The sequence below is a fragment of the Nilaparvata lugens genome, chromosome 1 (assembly GCF_014356525.2).
Source record: "Nilaparvata lugens isolate BPH chromosome 1, ASM1435652v1, whole genome shotgun sequence".
In the NCBI taxonomy this organism is placed as follows: Eukaryota; Metazoa; Arthropoda; class Insecta; order Hemiptera; family Delphacidae; genus Nilaparvata; species Nilaparvata lugens.
Window position 1 is genome coordinate 69,247,371 of NC_052504.1, and position 22,246 is coordinate 69,269,616.

General features: G+C 33.2%; 1 protein-coding gene across 1 annotated transcript; it reads left to right on the forward strand.

The window, feature by feature from the left end:
* Positions 1-302: 302 nt before the first annotated feature.
* On the forward strand, positions 303-21,315 carry LOC111045730 (gastrula zinc finger protein XlCGF57.1). Its single transcript, XM_022331181.2, has 3 exons — positions 303-638; positions 1,973-2,090; positions 14,653-21,315. The coding sequence occupies exons 1-3, from the start codon at positions 621-623 to the stop codon at positions 16,134-16,136; spliced, it is 1,620 nt and encodes a 539-aa protein (XP_022186873.2). The 5' UTR covers positions 303-620; the 3' UTR covers positions 16,137-21,315.
* Positions 21,316-22,246: the final 931 nt, after the last annotated feature.

Sequence of the window (22,246 nt, forward strand, 5' to 3'; positions counted from 1 at the left end):
ATGAACTTTTAAACCTTTTTAGGTGGTTTGGTTTGAATCATCATGACTGGCTTTCTGATGAACCTATGCGACGCCATTAAGAAATGGCTTACTACTGATGTAATGGTCGACTGGATCTGCACTTTCTGTATTTACTGATCCAGAGACATGAAAATATGCTTCATCTGTAGACCACAGAATAGTGTCGTGTTGCACAGAGGCACAGAGAAGAGGAGACAGAGGAGAAGAGGTCTCCTACTTTGTGACAGAGGTTAAGAGTGCATTGCAAAAGGCTGTTGGATGAAGTGACGGTTGGATAAAGTGGTTTCACGATCCCGAAATATTGGGTCAAGCATAAATTGGGTCTGTTGGTTGCCCCCAAGGTTTTTTAGCCTACTTTCCTATTATCATCCATATTTATCATATTCAGTCAATTAATTTACAAACTAATTTGGTTTTGAAAATTACGGATATATGTTAGTTCTTAAAATCAAAGATATTTATTCAGAGTTTTATTCAACTGCACCAATATTTGTATGATATCGCATATCGGTATTGTAGTCTTCTAGTAGGCCTAGCTCAGTATAGATAAATACGTAATATTTCTGTTTTATTTCAAGAATTCGTTAATTCAAGAAAAAATGGATTCTCAAGAATTGGTAAATAATGCTTTCAATATTTATAAAGTTATAATTTTAAGGTTGAAATGGTTAACAGAATAACTTGGGCTTTAGGTTATGTGTTCCTATAGGCCTAGACGAATAGATCAAGACTTAGCTATTTAATTAGTTTTAATTTAATTAGATTACCACCTATAGTTCTACAACTAGTCTAAGGTTACCACGTACGCTACTATCACTCAAAGCAAAATAACATTGCTTAGAATTAGACTTATTTTTTCACTTTTATTTCATAAACTTCAAAATTATCCAAATTTCATAAACTTGGCACTCTCCAAATTGAAATCTTAAATCAATAATATTATATTATATTATGAAGACTATAAAACTATGCTAGTCATTAAATTATTAAACTGGAAACTTTTCGCTGACAAACAGCTAACTTAGTTAATACAAAATATCTCACAAGAAAAGGGGGCTAAAGTCCAGGTCCAGTGCCGATATACCTGCCATCAAACTTTTGGTTAATCAATGTTATTTTATTATGTAGATTTACGCCGGAAAGAAGTTCAAATTTTTCCCCGTAAATATTATATAGATTCAGAAATGTAATTATATACTAAATTATTCCTATTTAAAGTTTTAATACAAAACTATTCATAATAGTAGTTGTGCACTATTACCTATATCATTAAATAATATGAAATTTATTATAGGTAATTAGGGTATACAGAGTGGTCCAAAAGTAGGTATATACTTATGCAGAGTTGTATGTATAGATTTGGTGAGAATCATGGAAACAGATAAATTTTCTTTTACTTTGATGATTTTACAGATTTGTTTGGGGGTCAAATTAGAATTAAAGAAAAACTTGAAGAAACATCAAGCTGTTTCTATAATACTCACCAACTCTAATTTATACATAGGCCTACATTTTTGATTGTCTGAATGTGCACTTTCTTTTGCTTTTACTGTAGCACGTTGCAGTTTGCTGATTTTTACGTTACTAATCTAGGGCCCGGTTGCATAAAATCCGCTTAAATTCTAATTGTGGTTAATTTTACGACAATCAGAGAAGGCTTTTCTGAAAAGACGGCTTTTCAGATTGGTTCTCGTGGAACTAATCACGATTAAAATCTAACCGGCAGTGACCGGCACTAGGAGTTGCAAAGCTAACTCCTGCCGCGATATCTTCAGGTCTCAAGTACCTACTAGGAAGCCCCAAATTTTTAGTTGTGTTAATGTTTAGAGGGCCAACTAGTCCTAGACACTACCGATTGAGGTGTATCTTACTCACTCACTCTGTTCCACTGTTCAGTCAGTAGAGTGTTTTCTAATGAATAGATTCATTGTATATGTCCTATAATTTCCAGGAGAACAAGATACGCTATTTCAATGGAGAAATACCTGCCGTTAAGGAATATGAACAAGCAGCTCAATCAGAAAGATATATTGAAACTTTACACATATTTATCAAAGAAGAAAAGGAAGGTAAGAAATAAGATGAATGATCGAAATAATTTTACACTACGGTATCTATATTGTTGAGAGAATTATTTAAAAATGTGTTATGGCACATACACTACTTCCTGTACCGTTATAATAGGTCTATTTGTTGCCCTGGTCTGGGGAGTTGGCGTTGGGTGACGTCTTTGGTGTTAGCAAAGTCTGCAACAACTCACGGACAAACTTGCACTAGAGTTCCTCTTCCTTTTATTCTTTGGCACGACGTTTATATTTTCTGAGTAATTAGGTATGACTCAACTGTTGGAAAACAAATTTTCTAAACTTCCATACTTTCATTACTGAAGAAATTCACTATACAGAATGGGTGAAAAGTCCGAGAACGGCTTAATAACTAATACTCAAAGGTAATTTGACGGTAGGTGTGATTGGGGATCCTACTCAAATTAAAAATACTACTTTACTCTGACTTTGAAAATCTGGTCCGCCATGTTGAATGCTACTTTATTTTTTTAAATAGGGAGGTTTTCATGCGATACATGATTTCGATACAGAATTTCAAGAAAAAATGAATGGCGAAAAGCGCACATCGATATTTCAAACCGTTTAGAAGACACTCACATTATTAATCAATAACACTTATGTATTTTCATTTCTGATTTGCATGGTATTGAATAATAATGTGAATATCTTCTAAACGGTTTAAGTTATCGATGTACGGTTTTCGCCATTCATTTTTTCTTGAAATTCCGTATCGAAATCATTTATCGCATGACAACCTTCCTATTTAAAAAAATGAAGTTGCATTCAAGATGGCGGACCAGATTTTTAAAGTCATAGTAAAGTAGTAGCTTATTTTCAATTTGAGTAGGATCCCCGATCACACCCACCTTGGAATCACATTTTTTTATGAGACACTAAGCCGTTCTCATATTTTTTTCTCTTTTCTGCTTTGAATAGAATACTATTGATTAATAATGTGAATATTTTCGAAACGGTTTGAGATATCGATATGCGGTTTTCGCCATTAATTTTTTCTTGAAATTCCGTATCGAAATCATGTATCGCATGACAACCTTCCTATTCAAAAAATTAAAGTTGCATTCAACATGGCGGATCCAAGATGGCGGAACAGATTTTCAAAGTTATAGTAAAGTAGTATCTTCAATTTGAGTAGGATCCCCAACCACACCCACCGTCAAATTACCATCGTGTATGAGATATTTAGCCGTTCTTGGACTTTTCACCCACTCTGTATAGCTCCAATAGACCTATGAGAAAACCAAAGTCTGAACCAGCAGAAACTGGCGGTTTGTATATAAATTTGCATTTATTATTTGTTTATATTATTAACAATACTTGGGTCTTGTGTTAATTTAGCTAATGAATCCAGTAAAATGAGCTGGATGTTTGCAGTATTATTTGCTGAATAATAACGTAGATAGCAGAAATGATAACGAGGTTTCTTGTTTAAAGCCTTTTTTCACTGACAAATCGGTATACTTCAATCAGTTCCATCCCAAATATAGAATATTCGTGAAAGCTTTCAACTCCAATGGTGAAAGTCAGGTGAAACAAGAAATATTAGTGTGCTTCATAATGTAAAAAAAACGTATGTTCTTTTTTCATAAAAAAGTTCATGTTCATTATAACAATATTTGATCGAGCTTTGTGAGGTCAATGCTCTAACTCGGCAGGATTTGCTTTTTTATGTAGCCTAGGCCTATGTTTGTATGTGACGCATTCTCGGCCAAATGCAGCAATAGATTTTCATAGAATTTGACAGGAATGTTCCTTTTTGATTTGCGCTTCGATGTATGTGTAATGTTTTCTGAAATAATGAATTTCAAGGATAATATTAAAGGAAAGATAAATGCTCAATACTGCGATATTACTATATACATAATCAATCAATCAATCTCTTTATTCAAGACATACAATGTATATTGTACAAGAATGCGTCATCTCATTAAACAATACTTCTAATTCTCAAACATAAAACTAGAAAGATAGAAAGAAATACAACAAAAAAGAGAAAATACAATAACAAACAAGGTAGGCAATGTATCCCTAATTCCCCCGGTAAAATTCTTCAAAACTATAAGTTTCTAACTCTATTAGGTACTTTTTCAACTCGATTTTGAATCTTGCCCTATCCGTCTCGCTTCTGATGCTACTCGGGAGGTACCTCATGAATTTCATTCCCATATATGCTGGACTTTGTTTAAATTTTTCTCTCCTATGTTCCATTATAATGAAATCATTTCTATATCTTGTATGGTAATTGTGAACATTTGATTGCCTATTGAATGATTGCTCGTTATCGTTTACATGTAAAGGCCATACACAGTCATAAATCCTAGCTTCTTAAAAGTGACCTACATGACTGTTGATTATTATTAATATTCAAAATTATTCTTACCGATTCTTTTTGTAGTTTTAGTATTTTGTTCAAATTAGCTAAACTTGTCCCTCTATATACTTCAATTCCATATGCAATGTGTGCGTGTATAGTGGCAAAATAAGCAGATTTTAAAGTTACTGTGTTGCAAATGGGTGCCAGCCTTCTAAGTGCATAAATTCTTGAACTAATCCTCCAGCTTATTTTTAATACATGTTTTTCCCAGGTAAGCGTACTATCAAGACAAATCCCCAAAAATTTAATTTCATTCTTATTATCTAGTTCATCTAAATTCTTAATATTAGAATTTCTGCAAGTGAAATGGACAAATTTTGTTTTATCATCATTTAGTAATAGGTTTCTTCTAATCAAATAGTTTTTTTTTTGAAATCAATATAGAATCCTTACATTTAGTTTCTAGTGAATTAAATTTTTTCTGCTGTGCACAAACTTATATCATCAGCATTCATACGAAATTCGGTATTTTCAATGGCATCATAGGCATATTTCGGCAGTCCTCCCAAATAGTAAAGGAACAAGAATGGCCCCAACACAGATCCCTGCGGTACAGAGTAATTAATGTTCCTTGTACTAGATTTAACGTCACACAGGTTATTTTCATTAGAATGTTTGATATTCACATACTAAGCTCTTTAACTAACCCCTTATTCCATAAGTTTCAAATTTGTCCAAAAATAGTCTTTCTCAAATGCTTTTTACGCGCTTTCAAGTCTTCCCTCAAATTCAAGTTTCTTTCATCCTTCCTAAATAACCGATTAGTTTTAATTAGATTCTCATGCTCATTGATAACCTCACCATCAACCCACTTATTAGTCTTTGTTTTTTTTTAATATCTTTTCCAGTGGAAAGTGCCAATCAAAAATATATTTGAACGAATTGTAAAAGCGTATGCCTTTACCTTTTTAAAGATGATAAAGAAGACAATTTTGAATAAAATTTAGAATTTAGAAATAGGCCGACACATCTAGAAAATACCTGAGTCTATACCTAATTCATGCAGATGAACGGGCTAGAGTCAAGAAAACTTCAATTAATCTTGCCATGCCTGATTTAATAGGTTTATACTATAGAATAACACTACAATTTGAAATAATAGAAAAATACAAACAGCTTCAATAAACATTGGCAACTAAAATCGAACAACAGAAACAACAATTTCATGTTACTTTGGTGACATTCTTCATCTGATTCGGGGGCGCATTACTATCCCCGATTAGATAGCAATACGTCACAAAACCAAACCATATCAGTCATCAAATAACAAGTTAATTTCAACATAAAATTACTCAAGAAAGAAAAGCCCGTTGAACCCAAGTTTCGTCGATAGTAACCCATATAACCCATTTCATAATAATTTTGAATCCCCACTTTTGATTGACATTCTCGAATGAACCTTTGTTTCACTACACTGCACTTTCGTTGGTCTGTACGTTGCTTTATTGTCGGGGTTACAGTACCTTGTTTTTGGCGGTGAGCTTTTACCGGTTGAATTTGGCTTGACGGCGACGTCCTCTTACGTCCCTAGACCTGTCGTCTGAACGGGTGTCTTGAAGCGGTGTTACATAAAGTTGCGGAACCAAAGGGGTGGTAGTACAAGAAGTTGGTTTGGGGACACACATGAACCGCTGTAAATAAATGTATTACAGCATTAATTTCTAACTCTTCCTACAATTCACCAAAAGCTAAAACAGGAGTTTATTCAATTATTTAATTTAGATTTTATCTTGACGTTCTGATTTCATTCTCAAAATTGAATTAAAACGGATTTACTTGCCAGAGTGTCATTAATATACAATGCAACTTTATGAAAACACTCGTAATAAATTAATATAATGCTTTTAGAAAAATGAATACTTCATTAATTATGATGTTAACTTTTATGATATTTTTCGTTTGGTTTGCAAAATCAAATATAATTTTTCATATAGTAGCTCGACTAGTATTATTGGAAACTTGTGCGCTAGCCAACATTTTTAATATTAATTTCATGGAAAAGAAAAACTTTCTTCTTTGTCTATTAAGATTTCTATCTTAAAAATTTACTAAATTATTCGAAAGCCTTAATGACATAAGAAAACAGAGTCTGAAAAATATAAAATTATAAAATGTCATAAACTCAATATGAACATAATCTTAAAAATTTCATTCCAATTTAAAGGCTATCTTCCTGACTTTCAGCAATACTCTACGATAATATATCTCCAGAAACAATAACTCAAATGTAACGTAACTGAAAACTTTCTATACTTCTTTAGAAAAAATTTATAAGTATCTTCCATCACTAATAAAATCAAAAGGATTATTCTCAATCAATATTATTAACTTGAAAAATAACAGGCTTTGTTGATAAAATCTTTTGATTGAAGTTTCAATTAATTAATTTCCCTAAATTATATTTTAACCTTAGTTTACGTACCTTAGCGGTTATTTTAAGAAACAATTATTCGTACATGAAGAAGAAACACAATTAAACCTTTCAGGACATGGCACTACTAGTAAATTTAAACTTTAATAAAAAAAACTAGTTCCTACATTAACTAATTGTATAAACTTATAAACTTGCCCAAAAAGGGGGAAACATAGTGACTACATCTTTACTCTCGTAGTGCTCCTAGCAAAGTGTCCTCCGAAACGTAATCTGGTCTCGCGGTTGGGGAATCCCCCCACTACTGTATTTAGAAACAGGTCGCCTATTGGGCGAAAGGAATCAATTTGACCAATCGTCGCGTGGCTTCTAGAGCCTTTGGACCAAATAGTAACTGCAAAATCGGTAGTTTGTTATAATTTCGATGCTTGCTGTTTTCCAACTTATCGTACTTTATGTCGCGACAAGAAGGCTAAGTTTTAGAGATAATTCCATAATCTACATTCCTCGACGACTCGGAGCCACAATTTTTAAATATCTATCATGGGAAACTCGAAGTCATGGCCGTTCATAATAGAGAGAGAAAATAATTTATTTCGCTAACTCACTTACAATAATGGCTCTAGTCTATTGCGTATTAAATTTACTATTATAACTTGGGAAAAGGCCTGAATTAAAAGGAGTGCTCGGCACAAGCGTGAATTTACCTTCAACACGAGTCAAAGTTCTGGCCAGTCTAATTTAGCTAGGTCATTTTTAAAATAATCTGTCTCTAAGAATATGCTATAATTCATTGAATAAAGTATGTAAGAAATCAGCTTACAGTGATTACAACACCGCTTTCGTCCACAAGAACAGATGATTGGCGCTGTCGATGAGTCAACCCAATCAGCCAATGGCCGTTTTCAGGCAGATTTCTCGCCGACACGACAGGGCACAATGTTCTCCAATGGGCTGATTACAGTATTGAGTTGGCTTATCTACAATCACACCTGTTAAGTTAACTGCGCGAGGTCTACTGCTCATAGAACTACTAGTTATTCTTCTATACTGTACTATAGCTATAGAGTGATTTTAGTCCTGTTATCCTATTTCAAGTGTGTGGTTATTTATTTTTTCTATTGAAGGAAAATTTTGTTCTATCACACAAAGTTGGTAGACGTACTCAATCGGTATACACGGCAGTGCGAGTTAATTATCCTTGAGCAGCGTATAGTCCAGTCACTATGTACATTGGTGCTTGCTATTTATATTGTAGTTCTGATTTTCGTTTCATTTTCCAGTTTTCAGCTATTTCCGCAAAATCCAGTGATCAGACAGAAAAGTTCGCTCTTCCCGTTTTCTCTAAATAATTAAATTCTGAATAAAATAAGATCATTCAGAACTCTCTATCCTCGATGATTACTGAGTTATGACTTCATAAATGATTAAAATTAAAGAAAAAAATCAATTTCGATGAATTCTAGTTTTTGATCAATAATATCTTCCGATTGTTGCTATTTCAAATTCACAATAATTGCTATCTGTGCTATTTGCTATCAGACCTCGACGAAGGACGGTCGTGTTTTTAGACTCTCTTATCGCAGTTAGATAAGTGCGGAGTGAACTGTACAGAATATTGGTTATGTTTAAGATGGTATTCTGCTAGTTGTTTTTCGTGTGTCGAAACCCGTTAATTATTTTGAAACTAAATTCTCTCAATCAATAATTTTTTGTGTTCCTGTCTCAAGATGTCCATGTGTTCGAAGTGTGAAGTGCAATTTACAACAAACGAAGGTATTAAATGTAGTAAGTGTAAACTCTGTTTTCATGCTCATTGCACTAGACTTGGTAACATAGAAAAATTCAAAAAAATGAACTCTCAAGTCAAAGCAGCCTGGAAATGTGATGATTGCGTCGGTAGTGCTGAATACGTGAATGCGGGACTTGAAGCTAAACTGAGTCAAGTACTAGAGGAAATAACTGCGCTTCGAGCTGTATTCGAGCCAAAGATTGATGCATTGAGTGCAGATGTTGAACTATTAAAGCAATCCAAATATACGTTAGAAGAAACATCCGTTAAACATGAGGATAATCTCACTAATTTGAATAAAATTTCCAGCTATTTGAGTGAAAGGAATAGCAAACTGGAAGATGAAATCAATTTCCTTCATCAACGCTCCAGATTGGATAATATTGAAATCACCGGCATTCCACTGACGGATGAGGAAGATATCTACGAAGTTTTGGAGGCTGTAGCTCGAGTGATAAAGGTTCCTCACCGACTAGAAGACATCTCGATTGCGCATAGAGTTCCTAACGTCAAGGGCACAAGCAACATTGTAGTCAAATTTGTGGCGAGAAAATCCAAGATAGCGTGGCTGGATGCAGCTAAAAAGAAACAGGGTTTGAAGTCTACGGAAATAAAGAGCACCCTCCCGGATTCCCACGTTTTTATTAACGAACATTTGGCTCCTCACAATAAAAAACTTTTAGGTTTGGCTAGAAATCTCAAAAAGCAAGGTAAATTGGCCTTCGTGTGGGTAAAAGATTGTAAAGTACTCGTTAGAAAGGACCTTTCATCTCAGGTTGAGCGTATTACAGGAGTAAATGACCTGGAGAAATATTCAACTAATGATTAAAACTATGAATAATAACTCACTTTCGATAAGACATGTCTTCTTTTAATAAGTTTTAGTAGAGCATTTACGTTTTGATTTTGATATGAATTCAGTATTTCTATTTTACAACTATATTCCATTTTTCGATTTTTTCATTTTTTTCTGTTCGAATTGTGTTAGGAAGGATATGTCTTTAATTGTGATTAAGATCATCAACGTTATTGTATTTACCGTCAATGAACAGTAAAATTCTAGTGATAAGATAAAACTATTCCGAATATTTTATCAGTTATACTTTCTCGGTTATAGTACTGCAACAGTTACTCATTTTTCTGATAAATCAGCTTCAATGAATGAAGTTTAATCGAGTATCGATATTTCGGTCTTACTACATAGATTTTATTTTAGCTTATCTTTAAGTGAATGAATTGATTGGAGATGGTAAATCGTCTCAATTTTCTTCTTCAGAATACGGAGTTTCGACATACTTTTTTTTTTCTTTTTTTTTACTTTTTCAGCTTTCTTAAAAATTGAGAAAACTAGTCTCTTAGTTGAATAATAATTATTATTTTCCTTATAACTTAGTATTGATCAAAATCATACATTTCTATATTTTTTCTCATTTACAAACTTTAGCATATTAGAACGTTTCTTATCAATAAATTGTTTTATTCAGTACTCTTTTTTCAACCTTGTTAACTTGTCTTATTTCAATTATATTATTTCATGGCTATCATTAATAATTTTGAAGATGAACTAGCTAATGAATGCTATGACACTTTAATAGAGGATTTATTTACTTTTGATCCCTGCAATAGTGCAAACCGAGCATGCATTAATGATATTAATATTCTCCAAATGAACATACGTAGCATAAATAAGAACTTTGATGAATTTGCATTTATGATTCAGAATAGTAAAGTTAATTTTCATGTAATTATATTAACAGAGACATGGATTAATGAGGAACATTCTTTCGATTTCTCTCTAAATGGGTATTCATCTATTAATCAGCCAGGGAATTTGAATAAATGTAATGGAATCTGCATATTCCTGAAAGATTTCTTGAGGGTAAAAAAAATTGATTATGTACTTGATGAGTCGAATTCTATCATACTTGATGTTCAATTGCCTAATCAGGCTGTTCAGCTGACTATGTTTGCCATTTATAGGTCTCCGTCTACGAATATTGATCTCTTCATCGATGGCTTAGATAAATGTTTACATAATTTTCGTGATCATAGGAATATCGTGCTACTTGGTGATCTGAATATAGATTTGATTTCCAACAGTAGAACAACCAACGAATATTTTAACACTATGTCCACATATGGTTTTAAATCGTATATAAACAAGGCTACCAGAGTACAGCTCAATTCAGTATCATGCTTGGATCATATATTCTTAAAAAATACTACATTCGATTCAAATGAAATCCGTGGTATTATTTTTGAAACTAATGTAAGCGATCACTACTCTACATGTCTTCAACTAAGCACGCCCAGTGCCGTGGTAACCGAAGGAGTTCCAAATCACAGAGTTATGATTGATTTTGAATCTCTGGTGGAGAGATTGAATTCCGAAAAGTGGTTTGATGTCTACTGCGGTGCTGCTGAAGAGTCCACTATTGTTTTCATTAATAAAATAAATACATACATACAAAATGCCTCTACAAAAAAATCAATACCTCACAAACTCAGACCATTAAAAAATTGGATTACTAAAGGACTTATTAACTCAATTCGCACTAGAGATAAAATGCACAAGATGCTCACTAAACAACCATTTAATACCAGGCTCAAAAGAGAATATACCAAATACAGAAACTTATTAAATAATTTGATAAAACAATGTAAACTGAAATATTACAAAAATAAAATCAAAGAATCTAAGGGTAATAGTAAAAAAACGTGGAACTGCATAAATGAGATGATAGGCAGTAAACAGAACACATCTAATCCTGTAATTGACCCAGAAGTCTTGAATAATCATTTTGCTAATGTAGGTAGAATCTTTGCAGAGAGATTGAAAGCATCCAACAGCAACAATCGCACACACTCTGCACACAGAAATACTAATTCACCGCATTCTTTTTTTCTATTTCCTACCAACGAGGAAGAAATTTTACAATTCATTGCCTCACTTAAAAACAGTTCAGCTTCCGGTATAGATGGAATATCAAACATGACTCTCAAAAGAATAGCTAATTCTGTAGCTAAACCGTTAGCAGCTATTATAAATAAGTGTTTTGTGGAGGGTGTTTTCCCTAAACATTTCAAAGTAGCCTCTATCGTCTCACTGTTCAAGTCTGGTGATCCTCAAAATCCATCAAATTACCGGCCGATTAGTCTCTTAAGTGTTTTTTCCAAAATAATAGAAAAAGTTATTAAAAGCCGTCTGCTAACCTATCTAAAGAAACACAATATTATTCACGAAAATCAGTTTGGTTTTCAAGAAGGTAAATGCACAGAAGATGCTATTGTCAAACTTGTGGAGATCTTATATAATAATTTTAATAATAGGAAAAAGACATTGGGAGTCTTCCTGGACCTGAGTAAGGCATTTGACACTATCCCACATTCTATGCTTCTGGAAAAACTGCAATGCCTAGGCATAAGAGGTGTACCCCTGGAACTTTTCAAGAATTATTTACAAGGTCGTTCCCAATTTCTGGCTATGGATGGTGTTACAAGTAAAGCTAATTTATCAGACTATGGGCTCCCGCAAGGTACAGTTTTATCACCAATTTTGTTCCTCATCTATATTAATGACATGCTTAACCTGGAAATAGAAAATTGTGAAATTTTATCATATGCTGATGACACTACTTTACTATTCACCACTAACTCCTGGAACGACATGAAAAGAGTTAGTGAAAATGGTCTCAGTAAAATTAAGGCATACTTGGATCACCACACTTTGACATTAAACACCACAAAAAGTACTTATTTAACTTTCTCTCCAAATCAAACCGGCCAACCTAATCAATTCAACAATATTAAAATTCATTCACATACCTGTCTTAGTAACAGATTGGTGAACTGTGACTGCCCGATAATAGCGAGTGCTACAAAAACTAAATTCCTTGGCATAATTCTTGACCGCCATCTTAGATGGGATATACAGATAAATAGCTTATGTCGAAGATTGAGGTATCTAATTTTTAAATTTCACAATATTGGTATGCTAAAGAATAAAGATATTTCTCGTCTAGTTTATTTTGCTTATGCCCAATCAGTACTGCAATATGGTATAATAGCCTGGGGAGGAGCCAGAAACATCCATCTCAATAAATTATTCACCATACAAAAATTTTTAATCAAATCAATTACTTCCAAACCAAGACGTTACCCCAGCAGTGATCTTTTCAATGATTTCCAGGTACACCTGTCAACAATGCTCCTCATATTTTGAAAACGATTCAACCATAACCAACTAAATTGTCCTCACATTTCGCACAATGATATGAGTTGATAAGATCATGTTCTATGAGAATCACCCGTTAAATGCATTTAATTTAGTGGATAGGCGCACATAAGGACACTTCATGGTTCAAAATTTCAAACGCTCATAATTTTTGATACAATCATCGGATCTTACTACAGCTCATTCTTCTCAGCTCATCAAGGCGGTTCAAAATTATGTACCATACGTCAAATTCGGTCGAAAAAGGAGAAATTTATTTTTGAGTGTACTTGAACCAGCATTTCAGTACCTACACAAAAATGACCAATTTCTATAGAAACTGAAACTCATCAAAATTATTTTTTTTTCTTAAAATTTTACTCATTTTTAATAATTCATAACTCAGTACTCATCGAAGATAGAGAGTTGCGAATGATCTTTAGTCCAGTCAATATAGACATAAAAAGGGGGTGTGCTTGCAATATTGTAGTTCTGATTTTTTTATATATTATTTGTATACACAAAGGAATTTTACATGAAGAAATTGGTTCTGGACTTCTCTCATGAATGTATCCAAATAACATATAAAAAATCAGAACTACAATATATATTGCAAGCACCAATGTATATAGTGACTGGACTACCTACTTATTTTATTTAGAATTTCATAATCTAGAAAAAAGGGAAAGCGAACTTTTCTTTCTGATCACTGGATTTGGCGGAAATAGCTGAAAACTGGAAAATGAATAAAAAATACGAGGTCTTAAGGCCACTCTCTGTATCTAGCACAAGGAAATTTCGCAAGAAAAAATTGGCTCTGGACTTCTCTTAGGTATCCAAATGTGTTGAAAAATCAGAACTACATTATAATTATATTGCAAGATAGCCCTCTTTTTTATGTCCATATTGACTGGACTAGTGGTGACATTGGCGTAGATTGCTGTTAGACATTGTGGGGGACGTACTGAGGGGTCAGGGGGTGCCCCCCACCGAAGATTTTTTGAAAAATAGCTTATTAAAATGATGGTTTTCGAAGCATATTTTACTTCAAATCTGTTTTAAATCCACTATTCGGCAGTGATAAATTAGTGAGTAAATAAATTTAATTCTGAGTTAATAGTTCTACTAAATACAAATTATCTACAAAAAACCAGCATTAGTTGTATTGTTTGTTTTGATTACCAACCAAAGCAGGATAGCTAAACAACCATACAAAGCTGCAATTTTTACTTAATAGCTAAAACTGTGTTACAAAGATCAACTTAAGCTTTTCATAAATTCTCATGAGTAATAAGAATTTTTTAAAAGCAAAACAATCTATCTGATCCTAACTCTTGTAACTGTGCTTGTTTGAAAAGAGTTGCAGGTACAAAATACTTAGGTATCAGAATAGACGAACACCTTAATTAGGATGCTCATACTAAATTTTTGTGCAAAATAGCTATATCTATGGATATAGATTCTACTAGAATAATTTTTACACTGGTCACTCTTGTACTGCAAACGACACTATATAAATATTTCGTACAACAAGGCCAGTTTATTCTCAATTTACAAGTTAATTAATAAAATGTTATAATTTAAATCTTCAATTCATTTTTCCGGGGGACATATCCTATACCATAAAATATTGAGGGGGACGCTTCCCCCGTGTCCCCCCCCAGGATCGACGCCCATGAGTAATGAACAGAATACCTTTTACAATAGGAAATGGTAAAAAATATTACGGTGCGGAAATGGAAATATTACTGTGTCCCCAAATATATTGAATAAATCAGTTTACGCTTTTAATTTCAGATCCGAATGAAGAGTCTTTCGACGAACAAGACCAAACACCAAAAGAATGCGGATTGATAGCTGATTCTCCAAGTGAAACTGTTCTTGACGTTGAAGACGACAGACTGGACAAAGAGGATGAAATTAATCATATTTTTACTCATTCATTTGAAAATGTGATTCCTACAAATAATTGTGAAGGTTCTTTTACTGTAAAATGTAAAAATTCATTCATTGGAAACTTTGAGAATTCAATTTCCACAGAACTCTGTGAAAAATCGAACTATCCAGACAATTTTGATAATTCTATATGCACTGAAAATTTATTGGAGCCGATTGTTTCGATAGAAGATGTGCCACCAAACTCCACCGAACACTATCAAAGTCTTATTTCTCCAGATAATATTGATGATAAAAAATGCACTGTAAACTTATTAGAGCCGTTTTTTCCTGCAAACGATGTTTCAACCCATGAAGGCCTACTGACCTACATTTGCGCCAAGTGTGAATTCAAGTGCTTGGATCAGTTCGCTCTACATACTCACATGAGAATGCATGATGATGAAAAACGTTATAATTGTAAATTCTGTAACTTTAAGAGCAATAAATCGAATAACTTTAAACTTCATCTCAGAATACATACAGGCGAAAAACCTTTCAGTTGTGAACTTTGTGATTTCAAGACTTCGCGATCAAGTTGCTTGAGATTGCATTCTAAAACTCACACCGGAGAGAGACCATTCAGCTGTGAAATGTGTGATTTCACGAGTATTCGAGCAAGTAGTTTGAAAATCCATCTTCGCACTCATACTGGTGAAAAACCTTTCACCTGTGATTTTTGTGATTTCAAGTGCACTCGATCAAGTAATTTGAGAATTCATCTCGAAATTCACTCGGACGAAGAACCATTTAGCTGTGAATTTTGTGATTTCACAACCTTACAATCAAGCCAATTGAAAAAACATCTAAAAATACACACAGATGACCCTCTTAGCTGTGACTATTGTGATTATAAATGTAAAAAATCAGTTCATTTAAAAAATCATATGAAACTTCACACGGGTGAGAAGCCTTTCAATTGCAAATTTTGTGATCACAAGTGTAAAAGTTCTTATGATTTGAAATCTCATCTTATCTCTCATCAGGGTGAAAAAAGCTTTAGCTGTGAATTTTGCAACTACAAGAGTGCACGAGCAGGCGATTTGAAAGTTCATGTGAAAATTCACACCGGTGAAAAGCGTTACCAGTGTCAGTTGTGCGACTACAAGAGCACGCGGTCGGGTGGGTTGAAATGCCATCTCAGGAAACACACAGGCGAGAAACCGTTTAGCTGTGAATTTTGCGACTACAAGTGCGCTGAGGTTACCAATTTGAGAAGTCATTTAAGGATACACACCGGCGAAAAGCCATTCAGCTGTAACCTCTGTGATTATAAAAGCTCTAGATCAAATTCTTTGAGAGCCCATCTCAAAACACACGCTAAAAATGGAGTTTCTCGAGTGTGAAGTATCAACCAAATTTCTTAGTAGGTATCTAGATAACCCGAGTCTGGCTCATTTACTTTCTAAAGTGGAGTGCTCTCCGGATCATTTTCAATAATCCATTCTCATTTGGCTCAATATTATGCAACATTTTCAACTCAAAATCTTTCATGTTAGACTAATCAATAATAAATAATTTGAGTATATTTCTGTTTTCAACCATCAACATTTCAAATTGTATTTTTATTTCAAATTTTGATTAGTAGGCTATATTATGAAATCTGTATAAATAAACTTTAAAATCTTGAAGTTTCAGCCAATATATAATTTTAAAGGCCTGTTTATGCTTTTGAAAAGTGGTTTAGGCGGAATTTATTGTCACCGTACAATGATTACAATCATGTTCGTCACAACCTACATTTTGAAATAGAGTTCCTAGAAAATACTTTTTCAGTAGTTCCTAATTTCCTCAATTACTACTAGGATTTATTTTTCAAAATCTGGAGGATGACAAAATCAATCAATTTGAATTAGAATAGAATAGAAATGAAGTTTATTCAATAAAACAATTCAAACCGTTCTCAATCTGACAAGAACCAAATTGAAATAGTAAACAGTAAAGAAATAAACAGTTAATCAGACATGGCATTTTGCCGTCAGACAGTAAAAGTTGAATTATTAAAAAAACTATGGGAAATTTGTAAATATATTATGAACAAAAAATGTAGATTACAGATAAAGATAGTGCCGTTTGGTTTGTAAGTGAAGCTCCTAACTGTAATTTCGTCTAGGCCTATACCTAATTGACAATCAGTGGCTTCAATAATTATTGTTTCATTGTAAAAATAGAATAAATAATATAGTGGCAGAAAACAACATGCAGGAAATTGAATATTGTCTCAAAGAATAAACCCCTTCTGCTATCTTCCGGGTTGACAACCAGATCAGTTTCTTTTGTTGCGCCTTGTTTGATCAGGATCGCCATGGATCCATCTCCTTGATCGACCTCTTGCGAAGTAATGTCCTCTCCCTGGTTTGAAGATCTCTCACACTTATTGATAGCCGGAAGCATGTTGTATCGCGTGAACTACAACGATTTGACGAAGAATATCAGGATGTTTTGACTGGTTGCTGTTTCAAAACGCAATAATCAACAAAAACTGAGGAAACCTGTCAACTATTCCCCTCTACAGTTCGTATTTGACGTACCATGTAAGCCACTGACAATAGGGTCAAGGCTAGGACTGTATATGTATGTACACGGTGTCCCACGAACAGGTTTACACGTTCAAGTGTATATTACGTGCACATTCATGCACCGAACGTTTTCAAATTTTACACAGTTTACAAAGTAGGTTCTAAAAATATTCTGGGAAAATTTCAGCTCCCAATTTTAGCAGGAACAAAATGGCGGCTTATTTGAAAATTTTACCAATTCGCTTCCTGTAAAAACTACTGCTGCCATTTTGTTTCTACGAAGGTTAGGGAGCTGAGATTTTCCTAGAGTATTTTTATATTTTTAGAACCTACTTTGTGAACTGTGTAAAATTTGGGTGCATGAATGTGCACGTAATATACACTTGAACGTGTAAACCTCTTCGTGGGACACTTTGTATGTATGTAGATATATATTTTTCATTCATTCATTTCATATATTTTTATTAATGTGTATGGTGTATATAGCTATGAAAGCAGAGTATATAGGTAGGCCTATGTAGGTTGAAAACAGCTTATATGTGGTATTTGAGTTTATAAAGCTATGAATAGGTAGTGTATGGATATATGAATAAATTACTGTTTTCGTACAATTTCTTACGTTACAGGGAGTGAAAAGCACTACACAAAATTTAGTGCTCCAGGATCTGTACTATTTTCTTCTTATTACAATCTGAAAAATCAAACTTTTTTGTAAGGCGATAGCCTAGTGATTATTAACAATAAGATTATTATGATCATTGTGTTGTTAACTATTTTCAGTATGAATTAATCTTATTTATGATCTTGAATAATAAATAAATGTATTGTTGAACAAATATTTGTTTTTTTTTTAACTTGACTGTGAATTATTGTGTTTTAAGTGCAATCATACCCCTTTGTAAGTACTCATACCCTAGTATGAGTACTGTAAGCAAGATTCTTTAGTTTTCTTAGCAAAATAATTATTTTCTTTGAACTATTATCTATTACCTATCATATAGTGATAGAATTGCTACATGGTTTTATGTTTTCCTTTCATTGTTATAGCAGCTTCAATAAGGGGGTGAAATTTTGTAGCGGTTCCATTCCTTTAGCAGAGGGATTAGAGAAGCGTACTTTTGTTATTTTTACCTCATCACTGGTCTCAATTGAGTGAAAAGTGGTGCAAAGTGAAAAATTGTTTTTTTTTGTCAAATGATCTATATTGTTGCAAAATGAACATTCCCCCCTCCCTCATTAAAGCTGCTTTATATAGCAATGAAAGGTAAACATGGAATTGTGAAATATTTAAAAAATCAAAGTACCCTTTTTACTTACGACATTGATGCCATTTCCAAGTTACAATCGTAAATTATGTGGAAACATGTCGTTAGTAATGAAAAGAAGAGTACTTTTAATTTTCACATAAATACGAGTAGCCCTTACCAAAAAAGTTAATTGTGAAATAATACACCAAATTAAAGATAATTCAAGTTGACCAGAATTTAGGGACCATGCATTTTGCCTCCAAGTCTGGGGTCTCTACTTGCGAGGTGATAAGCAAATAATAGTCGGTCCTTTCGAAAATAAAAATATTGTTAATCTTCTCAGTACACAGAACTATTCTAAAAATTGGATGGTTTTCATTCAGTGACAGAAGCGTGTGAATCGGTTGAATGTTTTTTGTCGAATGATCTATTGTTGAAAAATAGAAAATTTTAACACACTCCTCTGAAGCATTACACGTGGTACCGTTTGAATTTCTTGATTTATTGTTGCACTCAGGGCTTCAATGGTTCGTGGTTTATATATACACGTGCTTTTAGGTAGCCCCATAAAAATGCCCAATTATTGGCCCTTACTTTTCTCGGGAAAACGGTCGAACCGTCACTGTCAATACGGATCATTACCTAACGATGCTGCGTGATTTTTTTCTGCCAAATTGAGCAGACGACATATCAACGTCAATACTGTATGGTTTCAACAAAATGGGGCGACATGCCATACATCAAGAGCAGCTATGGGATTTCTAAGGCAGACCTTCCCTGGACGCCTCATTTCGTTGCTTGGAGATGTGGAGTGGCCTCCTCGGACACCGGACCTGTCACCTTGTGACTATTATTAAAGCACGTGTTTACATGAACAAACCACAAACCCTTGAAGCCCAGAGTGAAACAATAACACAATAAATTCGAGCGGTACCACGTGCAATGCTTCAGAGGAGTACGGACAACGTCTACAGGAGTGTATGGACAAAAATGGACAGCAGTTGACAAATGTTATTTTTCGTACATACCTAATCAATTTTTCCCCTTTAATTTGTATAATGGCAACATCCAAGGTACACACAAAATTTTTTTTTTTAGTTTCGTTTAAAAATAAGTGTGTTACTGTTATTTCAAATCATCCATACCTCCCTGCCCAACCGTGTATTTAAAACTAAAAGAAGATTTAGAAAAAGTTGTAAGATGAATATTGTAGGATATTATGTAAGCTTCAATTTTGTATGGAATTTGGAATATTCATATCTGTAAGGCTGGCAACTAACGATAGAACATGCATGATGAAAAGTCGTTATAGTCCTCACAGTTTTATATTCTATGTTGGGCGCTTCTCACTTAATATGAACGTTTATGTGCATGGTAAACATGCATGTTCTAGCGTTAGTGGCCAGCCTTAGACGCATAGTTTTCGAGATACATGCGAGAACCAAAAAAATTGTACCCCCAGTCCCATAGCACAGGGGTTGGGGTGGAGGTTTTTATATGTTTACCTCTGTACTATCCTAAACAGAACTGCTGGGTCAAAAATTGTCTTTAAACTTTTTCCTCTGTAACGCTTCGTTGAATGGACTATAAGGAGCATTTATGAAAAGTTAAATTCAATCTTATTCACTCGTTAAGCTTTAAATGTGTTGCAAACAAACGCTAAAAGATCAAATTAATTTTTATCAGATAACTGAATAAAAAATCCTAATCGATTTTATTGATTGATATGTAATCAATGTAACCTAACAAAATTTTTATTTTCAAAGGAATCCAACTTGAAAATAATATGATTTTCAAGATACCGAAAAGTAAAATAATAGAAGTATTTCAATTTTGCAACTACCACTCAGAACAGCTGGCGAACCTCCAGTGTTCCATAAACAACCTTTTGGTACCGTTTTAACATACATTTCATACAACTTTCCATCCGAGTCCTGTTCGCTAACACTAAAAGAATGGAAACCATGCTATGGTTTTTTTTGAAATAATGATGTTAAGCATCAATTTTTCATTATAAGAAATAGTTTTATTCTAAACACTATATAACTAAACAAATTAATGAAAGTACAATATTGAGATTTATACTATAAAGCTAGAAAAAAATAATGAAGGTATATAAAATTCAACAATATTATTGCAAAGAATTGAAATCTGATAAAACTTGAAGTTTGATCTTTGAAAATTTATATTCAAACTTTGAGCAATTTTTTCTTATTTCGACTTATTTACTTATTTTTACTCAATAGATACGGTACCTATTATTTTATCCATACAGAACCAGATTTTGTATTGTACCATTTAAATTAATTCAACAATTAATATAATGTAACATCAAAGCTAAGAAATAAAAAATGAGTTAGAATGCTGTAACTTTGTGTTTTTTGATTAAGTCTAATTGTTAACTTTCTTATTTATATACATTCACTAGGTTGTTAGTAAATAGAAAGTGCCGTTAAGAAATATACAAAAGATTCTATCTAACCTCAATTAAAACATAAACAATGTAAAATATAAATAAAATAAGTATATGATGAAAAACTGAATGATGTACTTAATTAAATACCAATATGAATTTCATTCTACTGACTCTGTGTAAACTGCATTTTTAAATTTATTTAATTCATTGGCAATTGTCAATACAATCTAATGAATTTTAAATTCTTATTATTCACTAACTATACTTATAATCATTATTACTACCTAGATACTTAAAGCTACAGAAAGTAAATTTGTAATGATTAAATTCAAATTGAATTATTTGCTATATTTAATATTATTTACATAATTCATCCAAACTCATGATTTGAATGAATCATTCGCTGTTTGAAGAACGGTGACGTGAATTGAACTCTGTCAGACGTATAAGTTAGACCAATATTCTTCGGAAAATACTATCGTCAGTCAACTCCAAGCTCGTTCAATGAGATCACTCAATTTTAAAGAATTATTCTAGAAGTATGAATTCTTCACTGAAATGTAAAGAAAAGAAAATTAGTATTAATTTTTAGATAGAAATTAAAAATAGACAAGAACGTCTCAGCAAATATGATATATAGTCCAGTCAATAGACATAAGAAAGGGGGTGTGCTTGCAATTTATATTGTAGTTCTGATTTTTTAATATATTATTTGGGTACATAAGAGAAGTCCAGAACCAATTTCTTCATGCAAAATTTCCTTGTGCCTGATACAGGATGGCCCCTGTATTTCATCGTACTACACTTCATTCTTCTCGGCTCATCAAGGCGGTCCAAAATCATGCATCATAAGTCAAATTTGTTCGAAAAATGGAAAATTTATTGTTGAGTGTTTATATATTCCGGCTTAAGAACACTCAACAATAAATTTTCCATTTTTCGACCAAATTTGACTTAAGATGCATGATTTTGGACCGCCTTGACGAGAAGAATGAAGTGTAGTACGATGAAATCTGATCATTGTGTCAAAAGTTATAAGTGTTTCAAATTTTGATCCTGGGGGTGTCCTTCAGCGCGCCTCTCCACTAGGAATAGGAAATACTGAAATTAAGTGCATCTAACGGGTGATTCTCATAGAACATAATCACATGAACTTATTTCATTGTGCGAAATATCAATGTGAGGACAATGTAGTTGGTGATGATGGTTGAAGCTGAAAATTAGGTGTTTTTCACAATACAAGGAGCATTGTTGTCAGGTGTACCTGGAAATCT

Bases quoted from the DNA above. Each gene is read 5' to 3' on its own strand.
- LOC111045730 (XM_022331181.2), top strand. The intron at 2,091-14,652 runs GTAAGAAATAAG...TTTTAATTTCAG, and splicing joins TATCAAAGAAGAAAAGGAAG to ATCCGAATGAAGAGTCTTTC.